The sequence below is a fragment of the Anguilla anguilla genome, chromosome 3 (genome assembly GCF_013347855.1).
Source record: "Anguilla anguilla isolate fAngAng1 chromosome 3, fAngAng1.pri, whole genome shotgun sequence".
In the NCBI taxonomy this organism is placed as follows: Eukaryota; Metazoa; Chordata; class Actinopteri; order Anguilliformes; family Anguillidae; genus Anguilla; species Anguilla anguilla.
In genome coordinates, this window is record NC_049203.1 from 64,850,356 (window position 1) to 64,872,051 (window position 21,696).

A 21,696-nucleotide genomic window follows, 5' to 3' on the forward strand; every position below is an offset into this window, starting at 1 on the left:
ATCAGCAACTCACAGAGTCAACTAACAAGTACTCTTAATTGGGATCGCAGGCTTTCTAAATTACAGCTTGAGGTGGCATGCCCCACACCAATACTGCATTTATTTATTCATATATTAATATATATTTGTGGAGATGACGTATACAAACAAGGCATTAGACATTAGAATACAATGTGTAGACAGGCAACAAATAGAATTGCTTCGTTACTTAGCAACAGCAGTGCCTGGTCATTCGTTTTTAAGAAACCTTAATTTCTCATGCGGCCAGTTCAGCCCTTTTCATCCTTTTAGAAAGCATTTCCTCAATAACTGAACAATTGAAAACTGAACAAATAAAAATTCACCAATAAATACAAGGACTTCTCTAGTTCACAGCTAAGATCGTTGGGGTACCCAACCAACTGAAGTTGGATTTAGCACACAACTTCGCAAAATAAACAGAAGGTTGGTGCTTTGACGACTATGTTGCATGGATAATTTTGCAGCCACAGTGCGTGCTACCTTTCATATAGAGGAACAGGTACACGGTGGGGTCCAGCACAGGTTGAAATCCCCAGCACAAAACCAAGGGACAGGCACGCAAACACCTTTCCAGCAACGTAGCCTTTATTGCCCTCTCTGGCACACAGGGGCTCCAGCCACCCACCCTCACCCCCCCCCACCCGCACCCTGAAAACCCCCCAGGGTCAGCGCACTTTCAGCAGCACGGTGTTGAGCAGACTCAGGATCTCCCCGAAGTAGCCCTCCTCCTCCCCGAGGCCCTGCTCGCTAAGCGCTAGCTCCTGGTACTGCTGCTGCAGGGCGCTCAGGGAGAGGGCCAGCGCCTGGTTCTGCCGGTACTGGGGCCTGCAGTGTGGCATCATGGCCAGCAGGGCGCGCAGGGCCTTCTCCCGCCAGTCGTGCTCCGGGGAGGCCAGCATCTCGGGCACCAGGCTGCACCAGCCCTGCTCGGCCAGCAGGGGGAGCAAGGAGATCTGAGCGTACTGCCGCAGGCGCTCCTGATGAGAGTCCGGGATGGGAACCAGGCCAGCCTGAGAGATCAGCTCCTGTGGACGGGAGGGAGGGAGAGGTTCGCCTTGAGCACAGCATTTCACTCAACATCCAGCTGAACACCTAAAATGCAACAGTACTTTCCGAAAAGCAACCAACAATAAGTTCTGACTAACTGCTACTATAAGCAATTGTCGTTGGTTGCGTAATTACTACTCCACCTGTCCCTTACTTGTTTTGGACATAAAGCATGACTCACCTTCTCAACGATCATGTCATAGAGCAAGGTGACAACTCTCACACGCATAGCCCCGCCCCCAGAGGCTCGGAACAGGTCCCCCAGCACCTGCACGCCACCCATCTTCAGGAAGTGACTTTGAGCATAGGGGAAGTGACGCAACAGCGAACCTACAGCAAACAGCAACTGCGCACACACACAGACACACACACACAGATAAATACACTACTCACATCTGAAGTTAACGTAGGCATTCACAATTCTGCAGATTGTTAGAGTTGCGTCCAATTTCAAAGGTGTGATGATTCAGAAAGGTAAAAACTAATAACAAAAATGAGCCGTATAAGTATATGGATGCCAAGATCCATATTTTTGTATGATGGCCCCAGCATTAAAATAGTTGTTAGCAACTGAGGTTCTTCTGTCAATAGATGCTGCCATGACAATTCATCTGTGCATTTTCTGAGGCTCTGAATGTTGATCTTTGATTACGCTGAATGCATGCAAGAGCTGGCAAGAGTGGGAGGAGCAACATGTCGCTTACCTTCTTCTTCACACCCATTGGCCGCTCTGTGGCCAGCAGGGTCAAGAGCTTCTGCAGGGCACCGCCCTCCATCGCCTCAACCTGCACCCGAGGATTACTGAGGGAAGAGGGCAGGGTAGCATTACTCAACCGCCCTGTAACACTGCCTCTACATTATCAAAACATTTTGAAAACAATTATACTGACGTTATACATTATACTTTTTTTTCGGAACGTGTGACGTATAAATGATCGACCCGTAGACCAGCTTCTCCACATCTGCCATGTCAGTAATTGACGTGGCTTCAAACTGACGGTTGAAAGAGCAAGGGCGTTCCATTTGCCTAATACAAGCCTCCTTGATTCCTCCTTCCTCATGTCCTTTCCTTGCGTCCTCCATGTTGGGTGGAGCCAAGGAGCGAGGAAACAACATGAGGAAAGGATGCAAGGAGTGTAAAGTAAGCTGTTGGAATGAGCCCACTAAAGTTTTACAGGACTGCCTACCTGGGGACAGGGACTGCAGGAGCCTACCTGGGGACAGGGACTGCAGGAGCCTACCTGGGGACAGGGAACGCAGAAGCCTACATGGGGACAGGGACTGCAGGAGCCTACCTGGGGACAGGGAACGCAGAAGCCTACCTGGGGACAGGGAACGCAGAAGCCTACCTGGGGACAGGGACTGCAGAAGCCTACCTGGGGACAGGGACTGCAGGAGCCTACCTGGGGACAGGGAACGCAGAAGCCTACCTGGGGACAGGGAACGCAGAAGCCTACCTGGGGACAGGGACTGCAGGAGCCTACCTGGGGACAGGGAACGCAGAAGCCTACCTGGGGACAGGGACTGCAGAAGCCTACCTGGGGACAGGGAACGCAGAAGCCTACCTGGGGACAGGGAACGCAGAAGCCTACCTGGGGACAGGGACTGCAGGAGCCTACCTGGGGACAGGGAACGCAGAAGCCTACCTGGGGACAGGGAACGCAGAACCCTACCTGGGGACAGGGAACGCAGAAGCCTACCTGGGGACAGGGAACGCAGAAGCCTACCTGGGGACAGGGAACGCAGAAGCCTACCTGGGGACAGGGAACGCAGAAGCCTACCTGGGGACAGGGAACGCAGAAGCCTACCTGGGGACAGGGAACGCAGAAGCCTACCTGGGGACAGGGAACGCAGAAGCCTACCTGGGGACAGGGAACGCAGAAGCCTACCTGGGGACAGGGAACGCAGAAGCCTACCTGGGGACAGGGAACGCAGGAGACTACCTGGGGACAGGGAACGCAGAAGCCTACCTGGGGACAGGGAACGCAGGAGACTACGCGAAGACAGGGACTGCAGGAGCCTACCTGGAGACAGCAGAGCCCAGGACAAAAGCAGCACTCTCCTGCAGGCGTAGATCTGTGCTGTTCAAAGCGTCGATCACCAGTCTCAGCCCTCCCATAGACACCAGGTCCTGCCCATTGTCCACCTGAACACACACAGGGCGTTAGAGTCTGTTAAAACGGAAGCTCAAAGAATGGGAAAGAAAGAAACAAACAGAGAACTTCAGTTGAACTTCTGCAAGTCTTCTGGTAGCTACTGAAATTTCTAAAATGCTCCAAAATTCTGTCACGAATAGAGCCATTCTTGCTCGGCTTCAATTATATATTGTCGTAGACATCTGCCTTCGTGAAATTCCGGAAATTTCAGTTTATTATGCCTGTATTTTGTCAATCAGCCTATTGCAATATGCACGGTCTGCATCAGGGCCTACTGTGATATGCATGGCCTGCATCTGGACCTGCTGTGATATTCACGGACTGCATCTGGGCCTATTGTGATATGCCTGGCCTGAATTTTGGCCTATCGTGATATGGATGGCCTGCATCTGGGCCTATTGCGATGTGCATCTGAGCCTATTGCAATATTCACAGCCTGCATCTGAGCCTATTGTGATATGGATGGCATTTTTCCTGACACTGGCTGCGGGTCTCACTTGGTGCACCAGGTACTCCAGGTCGAGCAGGGCTGAGACCCTGTCCTCTGGCGTGGAGCTGGAGCTGTTGAGCTTGGATATCAGTTTGCTCATGATCTGGAAGTCGGTCTCCACAAGCATGTCCAGCTTCTCCATGTCCTTCCTCAGCTCCTCCATGGAGCGGAACTGGGCCCGAAGCTCCGCCTCCTCCTGCACCAGTACAAACAGCCCCCAGGCACGTTAATATTCATGGCGACTACAGCGAGGACCAGAAAGGCAAACACTGAGACGGAGGGTGGAATTTCATACATTTAAATCTTGGTTTTTCCCCCAATTAATACATTTGTATTCAGGCTTTGTTTTCACCACATTGCCTCTGTTTAAAGTTCATTAAAAAAAAGTCTATATAGTGCAAGTTCCAAAAAAAAAAATAAAATAAATAAAAAACCTTATTATTAAAAACTATTAAAGGCATCATCCATCCACGCACCTTCTCTTTGTCCTTTTTTGGAGACTCAGCTCCTTCTTCCTTGAACTGCTTCAGGGCCTTCTTCAGCTCCTGAGCGGTGAAGGATGGGGTCTCCGTGTTAACCATGCCTCGCCTGCCCCACCGGGAAGAGACAGAGCCGGACATCAGTACTGACGCAGGCCTTTTTCCCCCGCTTGCGTGAAAATCAGCAGTATCAACCGAGGACTTCATGCTTTCTGGTCACCACTGCCTCTGAACCACCCATACACTATTCCGCTACTAAATGGCATTATTTTGTGAGGGACAACAAATATCTTCCCATCTCATCTTTTGGTAGGTTAAAATATTGCAAGATGTAGTGTCTCTCATCTAACAATAAACGTAAGCGCACAATTGGTACTTGGTGTAACTGACACGAAAATGACTGTTTTCAATTATTCCTGTACCTGGTTTCCTTGGCTGAAAAGTTTGAACCGTTACAAAAATCACAAGAAAACGAAAGGTCACTTTTGTGAAAAACCACAAAGAAGATAAGCCATCAAATGAAACCCAAAACACTACCATGGCTGCGTAACCAGGAGGTTACACACTGACATATCGGGATGGGTCGGTCCAGATGTGCTCGCCTCCAGCCAAGCACTTTTTTGAAAATGTCCATACGCACAAAAAACCGTTTTTTCCTGTCACTTGTTACATGTTACCCCATCCCTGCACTTCTTGGTAATTTGTATTTGTCCTAATACTGTAGCTTATTCTTCTGCCTAGTTGGCTTTGCAGATGTTAGACCAGAATAGTGTTCATTGTTCTCGGCTAGAAATAGCTGTACAAAATAAGTAATTGTACCTTACTGAACCCGTGTTCCGCAGTTGTCTACGACCATGAAATGCACTTTTTTGTACGTCGCTTTGGATAAAAGCGTCTGCCAAATGAATGTAATGTAATGAATGTAATGTAATGTAATGAATGTAATGTAATGAATGTAATGCACAGAGCCAGGGGTCAAAGGTGACGGGTTTTTAAAAACCTAACCCGTAAAGTCTCAGGGACAGGGCAGGTAAATCATGGCCTCGCGTGAACCTACGTGCTGCAAGTGCGCACCTCTGACCGTCGCTCCAGTAGCGGAGGGACCCCTCTTCCCCGAGCTTCACTTCCCGCTGTCCCGTCTGCAGGTTGAGCCTCACGTGGGAGCCCGCGGGCACGGCGTAACCTGGCAACGCACACGGATCACGTGACCACTGCATCACATTACAGGCACTCAGCAGACGCTCTCATCCAGACAAAACTTTCTACACCGCATCCATTTATACACCTGGAAGTACACCGAAGCAATGCAGGTAAAGTGCCTTGCTCAAGGGTACAACGGCAGTGTCCCACCTGGGAATCGAACCTGTGACCTACAGGTTACAAGACCCATTATACTACACTGCCCTTAGACAGCTGCACTCCCATTGCATTCCAGTCAAAGCAATGCAAAGATGGAGGGAAAAATGTGCTGTGCCACAGCATGGACTACAGCAAACCATTCAGGCTATTGCAGCTTGTGTTTTTGCTAATATATAAACAATGAAGTTACATATTAACAGCACTTACAAAAAGCTGCGAGCAAATAGAAACAGGTAAAACGATTTTTTTTAAATGTAGCATGAGATGTAGCTGATAAATACAAATAAATAAAACGACAACAAAGAACAATAATAAAACAGTAAAATCAATTACTATGACAAATGACTGCAGTTGAGCTGGGGTTTGTACTGCCTTGCCGCGAGGCAAGCTGTTCTGCGCGCACCTGGTCGGAGCGTCTGCCACTGGTCCGTGGGCTGAAACACCTTCAGGTCTTCGGGGTCCTCTTCACTGTCAACATGGGCCTCTCCGTCATCATCATTGCTGGGCTCAGTGCTCTCCACAACAGTCAGGGCTGAGACAGACTAGGAATTGTATTGTAGTATTGTGAAAGATATTATTCTTTGTCAAGTTCGATTTATTCATGAAATATTAATTAAATGGCACGTAGGTACATTCTCTGAAAAAACTTTAGTCTGACTTAAAAACCTCTGCGAAAGGGTCAAGTCCAGCGTCCGGAACAAAACTGACTTGGTGATGAATGATGAATTGATGAAAGGTACATAATTTGTATCGCTCTTCCCTGAAATAGCCGCGCTTCATGTCAAGATGAGACCGGTAAAATGCTGAAGGACGCCAAAGACGAATATTGAGCTTACCTTTTCACAACTGGCACAAACAAAATGAACACTGAACACCCAAAAAATGAGTGTCACCCCGGCTCCGCTCCAGGAAATGCGCGGCGTTCGCCATCCAACAGGCATGGTAGACCTCTGCTACTCTAGAATTCCCTCTGCGCAGCAAGGATATCTGATACACATTAGTGGCTGCGCGCTTACGATGAATGGTGTTGTCTGTCTTTTACCATTTTAGCGGTCGTGTTTCTATCTATTTTTTAAACGGAGAATGTTGCTTTTAATTCGTTTTTCACTGTCAGCTAGTAGGCTACTTCGATTACTATATGCTGTAAATCCAGTTATCACCGTTTCTATAATACAACGCTATGGTATTACATAAGTAACCAATGCAGATTTAAGCGTGAAACCCGTTATCGGTCTTTACCAATTCTATTAACCGCACTTACACACAGAACTATCCACTTTTATACAAAACACATCCGCATAAGACAAGCAAGCGTCCCCCAAAATCTTACACGTCATCGGATGATTGACCCAATCACAATTTGAAAAGTGTGTGTTTGCAAGCACGTGTCTCGAGTCTCGCAATTGTATTGGCTAAAAGCGCTACACCGCCCATGTTTCTTGTGACGTTGTGACCACAGAGCCCTATACGTAATATTTTTTGACTGCACTGGTAATGCAAAAAGCAGAGGCCTGATGCCGCGCTCTAAGAGAACATATTGTAATAGCCCCGTAATAAAATTTGTCTAACACGTTAAAATAAGGGACGTTTGTATAGCAAATGGCACTAGCCGGTGCAGCGTTCATACCTATAAGGGTAACTGCGTGCTTTTCCTCACAAATCCCTTGATTATGTTTTGAATTACAGCCAATCAAGTGTCCACAAATGCAAGAATTATAAATGAAACGGCGTCTGAAAATATTTTTGAAATTGCTGAATATCTGTACAGATATTTGGTTTTAAGTGAACAACAATGCCAAAAGCAGAACTTTGGCCCTTCATATATGCAAACAATTTTTTCATGTAATTGTGCATGTTATTCAGGTATGTAATTATGGAAAAAAACACAATTAAACCAGAAAATGCACTATATATTGTCAAGTCTTTATTAATCAAAACTTTATCCCGGATAGACATACAAACGAATATAAGCATATAATTATAAAGTTACAAGACTCAGAAAATTAAATACACAAATAGACAAAAGAAAAAAAAATTAAAAAATAAATAAAGACTGGTGCTTTTCAGACCTTATATTTTTTTTAAAAACACACAAAACAGAAAACACCAAGGCCTGTGGTAAGATGGTGGTCCCTGGCAGGGACAGAGAGAGAGAGAGCAACGCACGTCACCGATGGACGCCTGGCACTACTGCTGAGAGCACTGGTTCTCCATGGTGCGCTCGGAGGCCACGTGAATGGCCCCCTGGGATTTTACTTGCTTTTTCCGCTCGGCTCTCCTGTTCTCATTTCCCATAACCACCGTCACCTCCGCCTCCTCTGTCTTGATTTTGCAGTCGACTGGGGGAGACCTACAGGCAAACCAGCCGGGGTTGGTGTTCAGCAGTAACGGAGAGCCCGAAGAAGGTTCACGGCTAACCTTTGGCACAACACACAGTACACCGCCAGCTTGCGAAAAACATTCAATAGTTCAGACATGTGGCAAAACTATTACACAAAACCTTCACATTCCCAGGATTCCTTCCATAGAATTCCAGCCTAGAACTATGGTTAAAAAAGATAAAATTCTAAATAATATAAATAGCATAATAGAACCACACAGGAATATTTATCGGACAGTGCAATATTTCTTAATTCCACAGTTTCCATTTACAACGGCAACAGTGAACAGTATTTAAAATACACGCTCCCTCTGCTCTTCACTTATACATATGAAGCTTTATGCCAATTCTTCATACTAAGGTATGGATGCTTGCTAATGTTGGGGTCACATTGGTATTGGCTAATATCTTAAAACCAACCCATCACTTTTGGCTGACAGGATTATGGCTGTTTTGTTGATGTGGGCAATGTGCTGCTGACTCTGCACTGTACGTGAAAATTTAATGCTAAAAAGCACTCTAATCAGCTATCCGAATTTAATTTATTTATTTGTAATTATCACTTGTTACCAGTTAAACTCCCAAGCAAAACTGAGCAATCTCTACACTCACACCGTGCCTAACTTTCTAGCCTCATGCTCACTGCTTAACAATAAAACAAGCAAACTGAAATATTTTTCTTTCACAACCAAAATTTGTTTCCCATCAGAAGTTGATGTCTGTGCACATCTACTTCTGAAAATGTGAAAACGTAAGTTAGTTAGCATTTTTGCTATCTGCATCCATGACCATGATCGGTCAAAAACATCACTTTGTATAAATCGCTTATATTTCATACTGCACAATGTGGAAATTCTAACTAAAAATGAAAAAGGTATTAAACTTTAAATATTTCAAAGTTAAAATTTTACAACAAAAAAATAAAATAAATTAAAAATGTTAAAAATCTATTACTAAAAATGACTAGCAGAACCTGTTCTCCCGTATTAATTATTGCATACAAACAGCATATTTATCTTGGTTGCCATTAGAGATTAGAGTTTTAATTATTATAACTTTTTTTTTTTTTTTAATCTCACAATAGCTGGCTGAATCTGATAGCGTGTTAAAAATACTTTCATGTGCTAAATTCCATAAACCAACTGATATTTTCTTTGCTTTCTTCTTTTGAAAATCCATTTCCAATTTACATTTCTCCGACAATAATCCCTAATACCTTCTATCACAAAACCATCACAATCTTAAATCACCTTCGTCAAACCGTCGGTACACTTCCAAGAAACCCTGCCTAGTGCTCAGCCACATAAACTCAGATAAATATGAAGGAATACTTTTTAAAGTGCTATTGAAAAATATAACAATTATTAACTAAATATGCAAAGCACTATAATCATTCAGCGGCCACATACACTGTGAATTCATTGTAAATGTTATAATTGACTCTTAGCATTTTAATTCCAGTACCGCACGCCCGCCCCCAAGATATTGCCACTTGACAATTTTCCTCAGATTCAAACCGTAGTAGTGTAATTTCCCCCTCATATTCAAGTTTTATTCATGTACATACATTCTGATTTACTAAACTAAAACTAAATAAAAGGAGTGGAGTAGAGATTTAATGATGAAAAATCTCATTGCTAGTCCAATAACAGCTTGATGGAAGCAGTTAACAGTATTCAGGAGAGCAAGACCACTCCAAATGTGTACTTGTACTCCAAATGCTTAATTACAGCAAGAAAAGGGACTTACAGCAACTTAACTTCCCTTTTGTAAAGGGAACAGAGTGACATTTTAATGTCTTGCAATGTCCTCCTCAGTGTCGAAGGAAGGTTAATATTACCATTTTTCTATATCCCATTGTCTAGCAAATTTTATATGTGAATGACTGTACAAAGCAAAGTTTCTGTCAAAACCTTTTTTTACATGAAGTTAAAGAAGTTTTATATCTTTCTACCCAACTTTAATTTCTAACTTTCACCAATTTTTCTGCATTTGGCATTAGTGTTCTTCCTACATATTTTATGCTACATTTTCTTTTTAAAGGCATCTGTAAAATCATGGCATATGTTATAGTGCAACTGATTTAGTGCTCAGGCATTACACTTTCAGAATAATTTCTGTAACACTGTAATAATATATTTCTGCACCAAACGAATATCATATTCTAGATGGCTCCTCACGAGGAACTTCTTAACTCACAGCTCACCAAACCTGCGTCTTAACTCAAGTGAGATATAGACACAGGGTCTCCTCGAACTAGATATGGTGCACAGGGACAGATAAGTTCAGTGACGCCAACACTAAACTATCACAAGGCTGCACTCTTGTCTTTTTGGGTATACAAGGAGGAGCCGGGAGGATGTATTCATTGACAGTCATGACTCCATGTCTGTTCCTTTGCTAATCATTTTGTGTTAAATTCTGACCGTTTTTTTTGGCTCTTCCTCAATGGCTCTTTAACACCGGGCTGTAAACAAGCAAAGTCTGGACAGGACCTCTTGGTAGTATATGGAAGAGACTCCACTTGGGGGAGGGGGCACCAATGGGGAAATGTTTGCTTTAATTTTAATCTCAAACTGCATGGTGCATCCACTGCTGAACAGACTCAACCTTCTAAGGCACAACTTATCAGACAAGTTGTCCTCACACATGACTATTACTGCAGTTGTGTCCAAAACATAAAAACGGCTAATCAAATCTTTTAAAACCCAACTGCAAGCTCACTTTTATAGACTTGCTTTTGCAACATTTTTATCTTAGGTTATTTATAACTTTAAATATTACATTGTATTATATTTCTGTTTCTATTTATCTTGTATTCTGCCGTTGTATCTTGTACAGCACTTTGTCACTTAGTGCTTTGAAAAGTGCTATATAAATTAAGTTATTATTTTGAGAATGGAATGTCTATTCCCTGTTCTTTACAGCACTTTGCAACTTAGTGTTTCGAAAAGTGCTACATAAGTAAAGTTATTATTATTAGTTTGAGTGGAAGTGTCTATTCCCTGTTCTTTAAGTGTATTTCAGGGGAGTACAAAGGCTGCCTGCCATTCACTCCTATCTCTGCTATATGTGATTGTGTAAGATATCAAAAACAGAGAAGCTAGGCTGGTGCTGGAGCCTATCCCAGCGTGCACTGGGGGACAGGCAGGAATACACCCTGGACAGGTCACCAATTTATCGCGGGACGCAAAAGCTAGGCTATCTACTTCCATGAATTCAATGATGAGATCAGAAAAGTTGACGTCATTCATAATGACATTCTGCTATTCCTCCATGCAGACGGAAATCAACAGCAAATAATTAATGCACATCTGTCAGACAGAAATATTAGAAAATAAAAAATAAAAAAAACCTCATGTGCCACAGAGGTTAATAATTATGAAATTATGAAAATAGCTAACAGCTGCTGATAATATAAGCCAAGAACCTGGGGAGTTTTTTTCCCATTCCACAGCTTGGATCTTACTTTGAATGCTTAGCTTGTTCAGGTAAATTAACAGGACATGCAAAGTTTACCTTGTAAACAACTCTGGATTCAGAAAAATGACAGAAATTGCTAGTCTATAGTATTACTCAATGCGCAAATAACGTAAAGGAAAATGATAAGTTATAATTTATAGATGACAAAGATAATCTGATTCTTTTGACTGGAGACAGCAGAACTTAATTTAAACTACTGAAAATCAATCTAATTTCAAGTTCTTGTCTCGTTTAAAAACTTACACTGTGGTCCCTCAACCAGTCTTAACAATGCATATTTACAGGGAGTGTGACTGCACATGCTCACAACAGAGTTAATTCCCAATGCTAAGACACCTATGAAAAGCAGTCCTTTTAGGAAATATGGACACGAGAAGCAGCTTCATCATATGCACCCTTCAGGTCAAGACTACAAAGCGCTCAAAATCTACACACAACGCAAGATGTCAAAAAACCATTTTAACACAAAATTCCTGTTATAAAACAATACTACACATAAAATATTTTTTTTAATTTTTTTTAAAAAAAGGTGCTACAGCATTTGATACTGGCAGGTGGCAGGTGGCAGGTGCCCCCCCCCCCCCCAGAGACTCCACTGAAGCACTGGCTGGTCAAAGTGGAGGACGGCTTCATCACGATGTTCCTCTAGAGGGGTGCGTTGGTCAGTTAAACCAGGGGGGGCCCTTTCCTTTGATGGGCTTTCTGTAGGGGAGGGGCAGGTTGGGCAGCGGCAGGCGGGGGGTGAGCGTGCGCACGAAGCCCAGGAAGAGGAAGAGGAGAAAGAAGGCGGAGTTTACGCAGCGGAGGAAGAGGGAGAGGGGTCCGCAGGAGGAGGACGGCACTGACCTTGGGGGGCTAGGGATGGTGACGGGGGGGTCCTCGCAAATGCGCACGCACTTGCTGTCGCGGGGCAGCTGGGGGCTGGGCTCCGGGGGCGGGGCAGGCTGCGGGGGGGCCGCGGGGAGCCGCTCCGCAGCGTGGGGGCGGGGCTCCGTTTCGGGCTCCTCTTTCAGCCAATCAGAAGGGTCCATCTCCACAGTCTTGGTCTCCTCTTCCTTCGGCTCTGAGCCAACGGGAAGGACGTCCACCAGGAGCTTCTCGCGTCTGCGCTTCTGTATACGAGTCTTATTCACGTCTAACACAACAACAACAAAAAATCACACAATTACACAATATTTAAACAGAACTCACTCAATGTTTATGGTCATTTCTCATATTAATGTTAATAACCATTAATCAAAACAACAAATTTTGCAACATTTCAAGGAAAGGCGAAAATTACTTCCAACATAAAATGATTTTGACTGACAATTCATTTCAACAACTTCTCAGGCAGTGGCTAAAACGTGCGGGCTAACGCACTAGCGACCGACGCGGATGGTTACCGTTGGGCTCGTATTTCAGGCGAAGCTCGTCCAGTTTGACCTGCAGCTTGATGTTGTCGCTCTGGCAGTGCTTGAGCGTCCGCTCGGCGCTGAACAGCTTCCTCTCCATCTCCAGCACCCTCTGGCTCTCGGACAGGGCCTTAATCCGCTGCAGGGCCAGCTCGTCCCCGAGCCGCTCTGCGTCCTTTCTGCGCGCAAACAAACACACCGCTAACGCTAACCCTGTTCATCTCCAGCACGGACACACACATCTTATTAAGAGCCACTAGCAAAACCACATCCAGTAGTCACATCGGCCTATGCTGAACACACATTATTATGAGCATAATTCAACCAACTGGTGCGCCATCAATGTACCATCTGAAAAACCTCATTAATGTTCAAATAAATAAAATAAAAAGACAGTTGTACTCACACAGAGTTTGACAGCTGCATTTTAAGAAGGTCAGTATAGTAGGTCCCATCGTTGCTGTCTGCTTCCACCGGCGGTGCAGAAGATGGCTGAGTCTTCACCATCATCTGAAGGAAACATCACAGGTGTCCAGCTTCTTTACAGTATCAGAGCTGCATTCTTTCCTACTAATATGTCAAAGTACACACATGAATATTTGCTGTGCTAGTCAGTCAGTAGTATAGTAGTACAATATATCCTCAATCAGTAATCAAAAGCAGGTGAAAATTACTTATTGGTCTGTCTCTCTACTCTGAGAAAAATCAGGAACGAAGATGGCCGCTTTAGATAGTCTTGCTTCACCGGTGTGGGCTCTTGCTTGAGCGGGCGGAGCATACCTCCACCTTCTCCAGGCGGCGCAGTTTGATCATGAGAGCCTCCATCTCGCTGTTCTTCTCAGACAGCATGGACTGCAGCCTCTCCAGCTGGCCCGGGTCCGCCCTGGAGCCCTGCAGCTGCATCAGCGTGGCGATCTGCACCTGGAATGCGCACAGCACGTTTTACCTCAAAACACCACCTGTCACAACTACGTCAGCGTGGAACCACAGCGTTTCACCTTAAAACACCACCTGTCACAACTACATCAGCATAGAACCACAGCGTTTCACCTTAAAACACCACCTGTCACTACAGCATCAGCATGGAACCACAGCGTTTCACCTTAAAACACCACCTGTCACTGCAGCATCAGCATGGAACCACAGCGTTTCACCTTAAAACACCACCTGTCACAACTACATCAGCATGGAACCACAGCGTTTCACCTTAAAACACCACCTATCACTACAGCATCAGCATGGAACCACAGCGTTTCACCTTAAAACACCACCTGTGACTACAGCATCAGGGGAGATCTGCACCTGGAACCGTACCAGGTTTCACCTTCAACACACCTGTCACAACTACATCAGCATGGCGTTCTGTACCTAGAAGCACACAGTATTTCACCTTAAAAACACACCCGTTCCCATCAGAGCTCACCTTGGGCTGGCCGACTCACAGCAATCTGCAAACCTGCTATTAGTTCCCGCATTTGTCGTCTCTATTTTGGCTTTCCATCACGAGTCATTCGAAACAGCTTAGTTGTACATTATTAGTGTGTCAATCAAAGATCTCAGATCTGATTTATGACTTATGACCTTGCAGCAATGTGGACGGACTTTCATCCTCTCACACTTTAGCAAAACATTTTAAAACTTAAGTCATTGGGCAGGACCAGATCATTCTATCCTCACCTGCCACAACGAAAACCGTAACAGTGCAACACAATGTAACGCATTAGCACGAGCTAATGTAGCCATTTCCAGGCGACAGAATGGAGCGTTGAGACGCGTCAGCGATAACGGCCGTCCACCAGACGCGCTGCTTCGTACCTTCATGCGGTGCAGCTGCTGCTTGGAGAAGGCGTGCTGTTTCTGCAGAGACTGGTGCTGCACCTTCATGCTGATGAGCTGCCGCTCCATCTCCGCTCGCTTGTCCTCCAGCTGCGGGGAGGAAGAGGAGGAGGAGGAGGAAGGTGAAGGACGACAGCGGGGAGGAAGAGGAGGGTGAAGGACGACGGCGGGAAGAGGAGGAGGGTGAATGACGACAGCAGGGAGAGGAGGGTGAATGACGACGGCAGGGAGAGGAGGAGGGTAAAGGACGATGGCGGGAAGAGGAGGAGGGTAAAGGACGACGGCGGGAAGAGGAGGAGGGTGAAGGACGACGGCGGGAAGAGGAGGAGGGTGAATGACGACAGCAGGGAGAGGAGGGTGAATGACGACGGCGGGAAGAGGAGGAGGGTGAAGGACGACGGCGGGAAGAGGAGGAGGGTGAATGACGACGGCGGGAAGAGGAGGAGGGTGAATGACGACGGCGGGAAGAGGAGGAGGGTGAATGACGACGGCGGGAAGAGGAGGAGGGTAAATGACGACGGCGGGAAGAGGAGGAGGGTGAATGACGACGGCGGGAAGAGGAGGAGGGTGAATGACGACGGCGGGAAGAGGAGGAGGGTGAATGACGACGGCGGGAAGAGGAGGAGGGTGAATGACGACGGCGGGAAGAGGAGGAGGGTGAATGACGACGGCGGGAAGAGGAGGAGGGTGAATGACGACGGCGGGAAGAGGAGGAGGGTGAATGACGACGGCGGGAAGAGGAGGAGGGTGAATGACGACGGCGGGAAGAGGAGGAGGGTGAAGGACGACGCCGGCGCAGACGCGGCGGGCGCTAAGCAGGGTTAGCATCAAGGCCTACGCACCTCTGAGAAGAGAGAGTTGCCCCGGCTGCTGGGATCCTGTGCCTGCTGCGTCGCCTGGTCCAGCTGAATCTGCAGCGTCTGGTTGGCTTCGCGGGATTTCTGTACGAAGGAAAACACCGGTAAAAAAAAAAAACACCGGCAATCAGGAAGAAACCATCGAGGAAAATCCAGTTAAGACAACACGCATAACACTTCGCTCTACACGCTTTTGGAGCTGGACATTTGTTAAAAACAGTTGTGTCCCTAACTCAGCATAATACAGTGTTCACCCCTTATTAATGCATAAAAGTGAACACAGTGCCATAATTCTTTAGTCTCCTCCATATTCTGTGCTCCTCCATTACTAAGCTAGCTACCTCACGGACACAAATAAAGATTGTTAAGTCTTTCGCAACTCCTACACAAATTTTACATCGCATCTGCCTGGAAATGAGAGACGGAGTCTGAAGTGAATTTCACGTTCTGGAGATGCCGTTGTTCTTCTACCTCCAGGGCGTTGAAGTAGGACACCGCCTCCTTCTCGCGCTCCTCCTTCTCGTCCCGCAGGCGCTCCAGCTGGCGAAGGAGGTTGGCGTTGGACAGCTGCAGCTGCTGCTCTTTGTAGTGCGCCTCCTGGAGGGCCTGCTGCAAAGCATCCTGGGAGCAGGAGACACGCAGAGCAGGAGAGAGAATTAGCCAGGGAGTAGCCTTTTTCTGACTATGTGTCCTTGTAAATGCTGTAATCAAACGACCAGTGGATACAGTTAGGGAGCGATTCAGTCCTTGAATACACATGCGATCGCTACATGTGGGAACAAGACAAAGTTAACTTGCATCTACGGATCCCCATTAACGCAAAACTGAATTCACGCACTTTTAAAATCAAGTAATTCCTAATTCACAGCTCATCCTGACATAACGCAGTCCGTGCCTAACCTTGGAGACAAATGTAGTCGTGGGGGATTTCATGGATGTGACTGGATGATTTTAAGGTGATTGAGAGCCCCACCAAATCCATTTCTCCAGCACAATAACAAGTGAGACCTTGTATGGTCTTGTTGTACGGTCCGGCCCTAAAGGCAGAACGACTCATCCGAATCCGAGGCGTTCCCCGGGAAAGGACGCCCAGCTCCGGAAGCCGCGACCCCCACCTTTGCGGACTCCAGCTCGGCCCTCTCCACCTGCAGCTCCAGCATCTCGGTGGACATGGTCTCGTGAGCGCGCTCAGTGAGTGCCCGCAGCTCCTCCGCCTTCTCCCTCAGGCTCTCGGCCTGCACGTCCAGCTTGTGCCTCAGCTGCTTCTCGCTGAGCCGCGCCTCCTCCAGCTCCACCTTCATCCTCTCCGTCTGCAGGGGGGCCGCACAGGTACGTTCAGGCACACATCAGGGGCGCTACCTACTGAGCTCAGGGCTTATCGATACGTTTATTTATTCGTTTATTTAGGAACACCTTCTCCTCTAGGGCACTGATGTAGCGGTAATGTAATGCCACTGTCTGACCAATACCAAATCATCACAGGCAAGCGACAGACAACTGTCCTCCCATTAGAAATGGCTGGCTACCAAAACTACCAATGTCCACACTGTAGCGTTCACCCTGCACTCAACACCAGCACATTTACAGGCCAGGCTATTTAGGATGTCCGTCATGAGCATCATTCCTGTGACTGTGAGTGTCACCGTGAAGGCTGGTAAGCCAAGATCAAAACAAGAGGCATTAGCTTACAATATGTTCGTTGGTCAAAAACCTGGCCTATCATGAACAGGAGAAAGCAGAACGTTACACGACCTTGTTCCTGAAATCGTTGAGCTCTACAGTGTGCCTCCTCTCCAGCTGCGCCTCCTGCTGCTCCCACAGGAGCTTCTGCTGGCCCTTGACGGCTTCACACTCCGACCTCAGGCTCTCCAGCATGCGGCCCTTCAGCTCCACCTCCCTCTGCAGGGAGTACTTCTCCTGCTCCAGGGCCTGCGTCAGCACACACAGACAGACACCATGCAGCTTCTGCAGCTTCCCCTTGGACCACCCATGGGTACAGAGACATCACACCCCTTCTACTTCTTCTCCTTTAACCCTCTGAAGGGTAGGTTTTTAGGAAAAAAAATTTTTCTTCAAAATTCAAAAGCAATGTTCTAGAACTTTATTGCTTTCAATTACCAGTAGTGATTGTAGCATCAGCATTAGAATGTCCAGTTAAGAACATTCCAATCACATACTTGTGATCTTACACCATGAAAGCTTAACCACCTGATTTCAGTACCTCACAGGCAACCAAGGTTTACATTACATTTAGCAGGCACATATTCACAAGCCCTGACGAAGACCAGTTATGGTCAAAACATGTTAGCTTTTCTTATTTCCCGCTGTTGTAATGTTTTAGCCATGACAATAAAGGCCTTTTAATTAATTATTTTCCTTCCTTTCGTACTTCTGGAGTACCTGGAACACTATCTCAAGTTATGTTTTACACATTCACATTACTTTCAGGCAGTCAGCAGACCCAGGTCTCTGTGTGTTTGTGGTTTGTGTATTTTGGCGTTTCTTTTTCCAACATGAATATTCAAATTGAACAAATATTAACAATTGAATTAGAATCCACACAGCTTAGTGTAGTGTTAGCAAACTGAAACCACACGCAGCACGTGGATTATAATGCTCACGCAGCAGTAAGTCTCAAAGATCCACCCTTACAGGCAATCACCACTGGTGACAGCTGCAGGTGAGAATGTTCTCTCACCTCCATGGCATTGGTCATCTCGACGCGCTGCTCCTCCAGCTGGTTCTGCAGGTCCAGCTGGCCGTCCAGCAGCTGGAGGCCATACTGAGCTGCCTTCTGCAGCGACTCCTCCGCTTCCTTCAGCTTGCATCTCAGTCTCAGGATATCGCTACTGTCCCCTGTGCTGGACATAGCGCCGCCTTCAAGAAAAACGGACAGTTTCAGGCTCAGGGTTCACTAGTGTCCCCTGTGCAGGACATAGCTCTACCTTAAAGAAAAACTGACACTTTTAGGCTCCAGATATCACTACTGTCCCCTGTACTGGACACAGCTATGGACAAAAAAACAGACAGTTTAATCAGGGCTCTACAGAGCTCCCATTTTAGGAAGGAGCATTTGCTCCTGAAAATTGATGTGTGCTAACTGGAAAGATTTTTAGGACCACATCTACTAACTGGGATTTAGTGTACTCCTAAATCTTTCAACTTAGGAGCGGATGCGCTCCTTGGACAAAAATGTTAGTGTAGAGTCCCGTTAATGAAGTTTCCAACATGCTTTTGAGAACTAGATCATGTCTGCAAATGTATAGGTCCATGCAATTTTATTTGGGGACCCTACTTGGATTTTGAAAGGTTTGCACAGGTAATACAGGGGAGAGCTGTATCACACATGACTGCATTATTTGAACTTTTAAAGTATTTTCTTTTCCGCAATATAATGCATAATATTAAAAATAAATAAAAACAATGATATGGTATGATATTAGTGTTGCCAACTGTCAGTGCTGACAGCACCCATCTATTTAGTCATTAACTACAGCTGGCCTAATGACACAACATACCGTCTAACCCTAACTGAAGTGTTATCTCACCTTTCTGGGGAAAACAGTAACAACACCCGTTGCCATGTGGCCCAAATTCAAGATATGATAAGTGATTTTACAAATTTACATAAACGGAGCGTAAAATGCACGGTCCGTTTCACGCAATCCTCTCGCACTATCACGTGCACATATCACTCCTAAAAGGCTCTGTCAACTTTCTTTACTAGGCTACATCTATTTGCACAGGCTGGCGTTAGCTACCGTTCGATCGGGACTTCGGAATCGAATGTTTCGCAAACTAACGTTAGATGTAGCTAGTCTAGCGAAGTACTTGTCTTTACACTCAATATAGCTAATCAGTACACATTTGTACACGAAAGACATTAGACCTAAAAATAAAAAAAAAACACTATAACGAGTTGGATAAATCGTCCTCTGTTGTCCAAGGCAAGAAGTCAATTATGTCGCTGGTTAGCTAGTACACTAATAGTAATGATTTTTGGTTTGCGACTCATAAAATTGCATCTTAGCTAGCCTAGTCTAATGTTACAAAGTTAAACTAGACTACAGTTAGCTAGCAAGCGTTCTAGCACTAGTCAGGTCTAGCTAAAAACTATTGGTAAGCAAGCTAATAAGCTGTTTAGGAATTACAAAGACACGGATAGCAAGATCAGTTCAACTCAGAATTAAAAATAATAGCGTAACCGTTGAACAAACTTTATTAGTTTACCTTTAGTTTAGAAAGGTTCCCCCGCCTTTCCTCAACCGTTCGTCTGCTTAGCGCTATTTGAATTCAGCTCCAGTAACCAGTGAAACGTCGCGAGATGATCAAAGCTTCGTGATTTTACAGGGACGTTCTGTTCAAAGCATGTCATTAGATCCAAATTCAGTACACTTTATGTAGGCTATGACAAAACACTGCCTTTTTCTATATAATTTAATTGAATTTGCCATGTCATTTGTTGGAATAAAACGCGTTCTTTTATTTAAAACATATCAGTTAAAACAAGTCGTTTGTTACGCTAGCTTATGTATCAGAAGTTACGTTATTTAACAACGATAAATTGCATAAAGGTATATGCAATTTTGTATTGTAACTTTCATCTTAAGGAGCTTTGCCAATAGCCCATACGAATGTGAATGGTTTGCAGGACTGATTTACTCCATCCACTCTTTCACACGTCCAAGATGTGGGCGAGCATTTCTTTTGACACGGTTACCGAACTTATTTGCATTTACAGCTACACACATCTAGGTATCTCACTGGGAATTGTGTTACATGTACGGCTATAGATGTTCTGTCTGTTGTTGTGGTAAGTACAGGCGATCTCGGTCTCTCAGCTTTCCCACAGAGAACGGAGATTGATTGACAATCATCACCTCCGTAAATAGTCACTGATCAAGAAAAGCATCTGCATTTAGGCCAATTCATAATAAATTATAATCAATTGCTCAATGGTAAATAATTTGAAAGCAAACTTGGTTTAACAAATTTCACATTGCACCTGGGTTTCACAAGTTTTATTTAGAAAATAAAATGCACCACTTTACGTGCAAGTATTTATATTAATATAGTCTTTACTACGGTGCAGCCTGTGAGTATTTGTACAGTGACACAACTTTTGATGTTTGGGCTCTGTACTCACACTGGATTTAAAATAAAACAATGAACATGAGGTTAAAGTGCAGAGGGGCAGCTTTACTTTAAGGGTATTTGCATCCATACTCAGTGGTACAGTAATTACCGGCCCGTTCCGGTACACACAGTTCCTCATTTTAGGGGACAAAAGGTAATAGGTCAAATGAACACAACCTTAAATAAAGTTATCATATTTAGTGCTTGCAGGAGCAGAGAACTTTCTGAGGCGATGCTGATGTAGCCTTCTCTTTATGGTAGTCTTTGACACATCTATGCCTACATCCTGTCGAGTGATCTTGATCTGTTTGATAGTTGAAAAGGGGTTTTTCTTTACAGTTACAAGTATTTGTCAGTCCATTTTATGGTCTACCAGGCTGTTTGCTATTGCTGAGCTCACCAGTGTGCTTCTTAACAATGTACCTACTTTACTGGTTATAATAACAATAATAATAATAAGTGAAAGACCATTTAAACTTGGTTCAATGTACATTATAAACACCAACAGTAATCCCAATTGCATCACAAAGTGTTCACGCCAGAATACCATTCAAAATTTCCAGAACAAATGACATATAATTCCTTAAACATACACATTTATTCCCTAAACATCAAACTCATTGATCACAGCTCTAAATACTTATATTTATACAGAGTACAGTGACATACTGATTTAATTTACTTGAATCTGGAAACATATTTTATCTGATACATTATTTTGGATGCTGGAGACAATATAACATATTGAACAGTTCGATCAATAATAATCTGAAGAATAACCTAATGGGGAAATGAATGGACAGTGTTTAGCCTGATGCACTCAGGGGTGGAACTAGGATGATGAGAGATTTTATCTCTGATTAGCACTTGGCAGGGTTTCATCCTCACACTTGGGGGGGGGGGGGGGGGGCTTTGTCATTTAAACACAAATATTTAATCAGCTTGGGTTTAAAGCTTCAGACCAGGGTGTAACCGAGAACACACAGCTGCAGCCACTTGTGTCACATTCACCGATGTGATGGCCCCTCTCTTGTTGTGGAAATACTGCCAATCTCAAG

At 45.1% G+C, this 21,696-nt stretch overlaps 2 protein-coding genes across 2 annotated transcripts; both read right to left on the reverse strand.

The window, feature by feature from the left end:
- Positions 1 to 649: 649 nt before the first annotated feature.
- Positions 650 to 6,885, reverse strand: sil1 (SIL1 nucleotide exchange factor). The gene is made up of 9 exons (XM_035411417.1): positions 6,389 to 6,885; positions 5,956 to 6,094; positions 5,268 to 5,376; positions 4,191 to 4,302; positions 3,722 to 3,910; positions 3,093 to 3,214; positions 1,773 to 1,869; positions 1,250 to 1,414; positions 650 to 1,046 (listed from the first exon to the last, which is right to left on the reverse strand). The coding sequence occupies exons 1-9, from the start codon at positions 6,491 to 6,493 to the stop codon at positions 687 to 689; spliced, it is 1,398 nt and encodes a 465-aa protein (XP_035267308.1). The 5' UTR covers positions 6,494 to 6,885; the 3' UTR covers positions 650 to 686.
- A 569-nt stretch (positions 6,886 to 7,454) lies between these two features.
- Positions 7,455 to 19,838, reverse strand: spdl1 (spindle apparatus coiled-coil protein 1). The gene is made up of 12 exons (XM_035407512.1): positions 19,733 to 19,838; positions 18,201 to 18,379; positions 17,255 to 17,431; positions 16,618 to 16,812; positions 15,974 to 16,123; positions 15,488 to 15,586; positions 14,625 to 14,735; positions 13,590 to 13,730; positions 13,216 to 13,319; positions 12,801 to 12,988; positions 12,262 to 12,550; positions 7,455 to 7,902 (listed from the first exon to the last, which is right to left on the reverse strand). The coding sequence occupies exons 2-12, from the start codon at positions 18,369 to 18,371 to the stop codon at positions 7,740 to 7,742; spliced, it is 1,788 nt and encodes a 595-aa protein (XP_035263403.1). The 5' UTR covers positions 18,372 to 18,379; positions 19,733 to 19,838; the 3' UTR covers positions 7,455 to 7,739.
- Positions 19,839 to 21,696: the final 1,858 nt, after the last annotated feature.

Excerpts from the sequence above, each read along its gene's own strand:
- sil1 (XM_035411417.1), bottom strand. The coding sequence starts at position 6,493 with ATGCCTGTTGGATGGCGAACGCCGCGCATTTCCTGGAGCGGAGCCGGG. Across the intron at positions 3,215-3,721 it reads TGGAGTACCTGGTGCACCAA|GTGGACAATGGGCAGGACCT; the intron begins GTGAGACCCGCA and ends GTGTGTGTTCAG. Across the intron at positions 1,870-3,092 it reads CTGGGCTCTGCTGTCTCCAG|TAATCCTCGGGTGCAGGTTG; the intron begins GTAGGCTCCTGC and ends CTCTTCCCTCAG.
- spdl1 (XM_035407512.1), bottom strand. The coding sequence starts at position 18,371 with ATGTCCAGCACAGGGGACAGTAGCGATATCCTGAGACTGAGATGCAAG. Across the intron at positions 14,736-15,487 it reads GCAACTCTCTCTTCTCAGAG|CTGGAGGACAAGCGAGCGGA; the intron begins GTGCGTAGGCCT and ends TCCTCCCCGCAG. Across the intron at positions 12,989-13,215 it reads ATGCAGCTGTCAAACTCTGT|AAAGGACGCAGAGCGGCTCG; the intron begins GTGAGTACAACT and ends GTTTGCGCGCAG.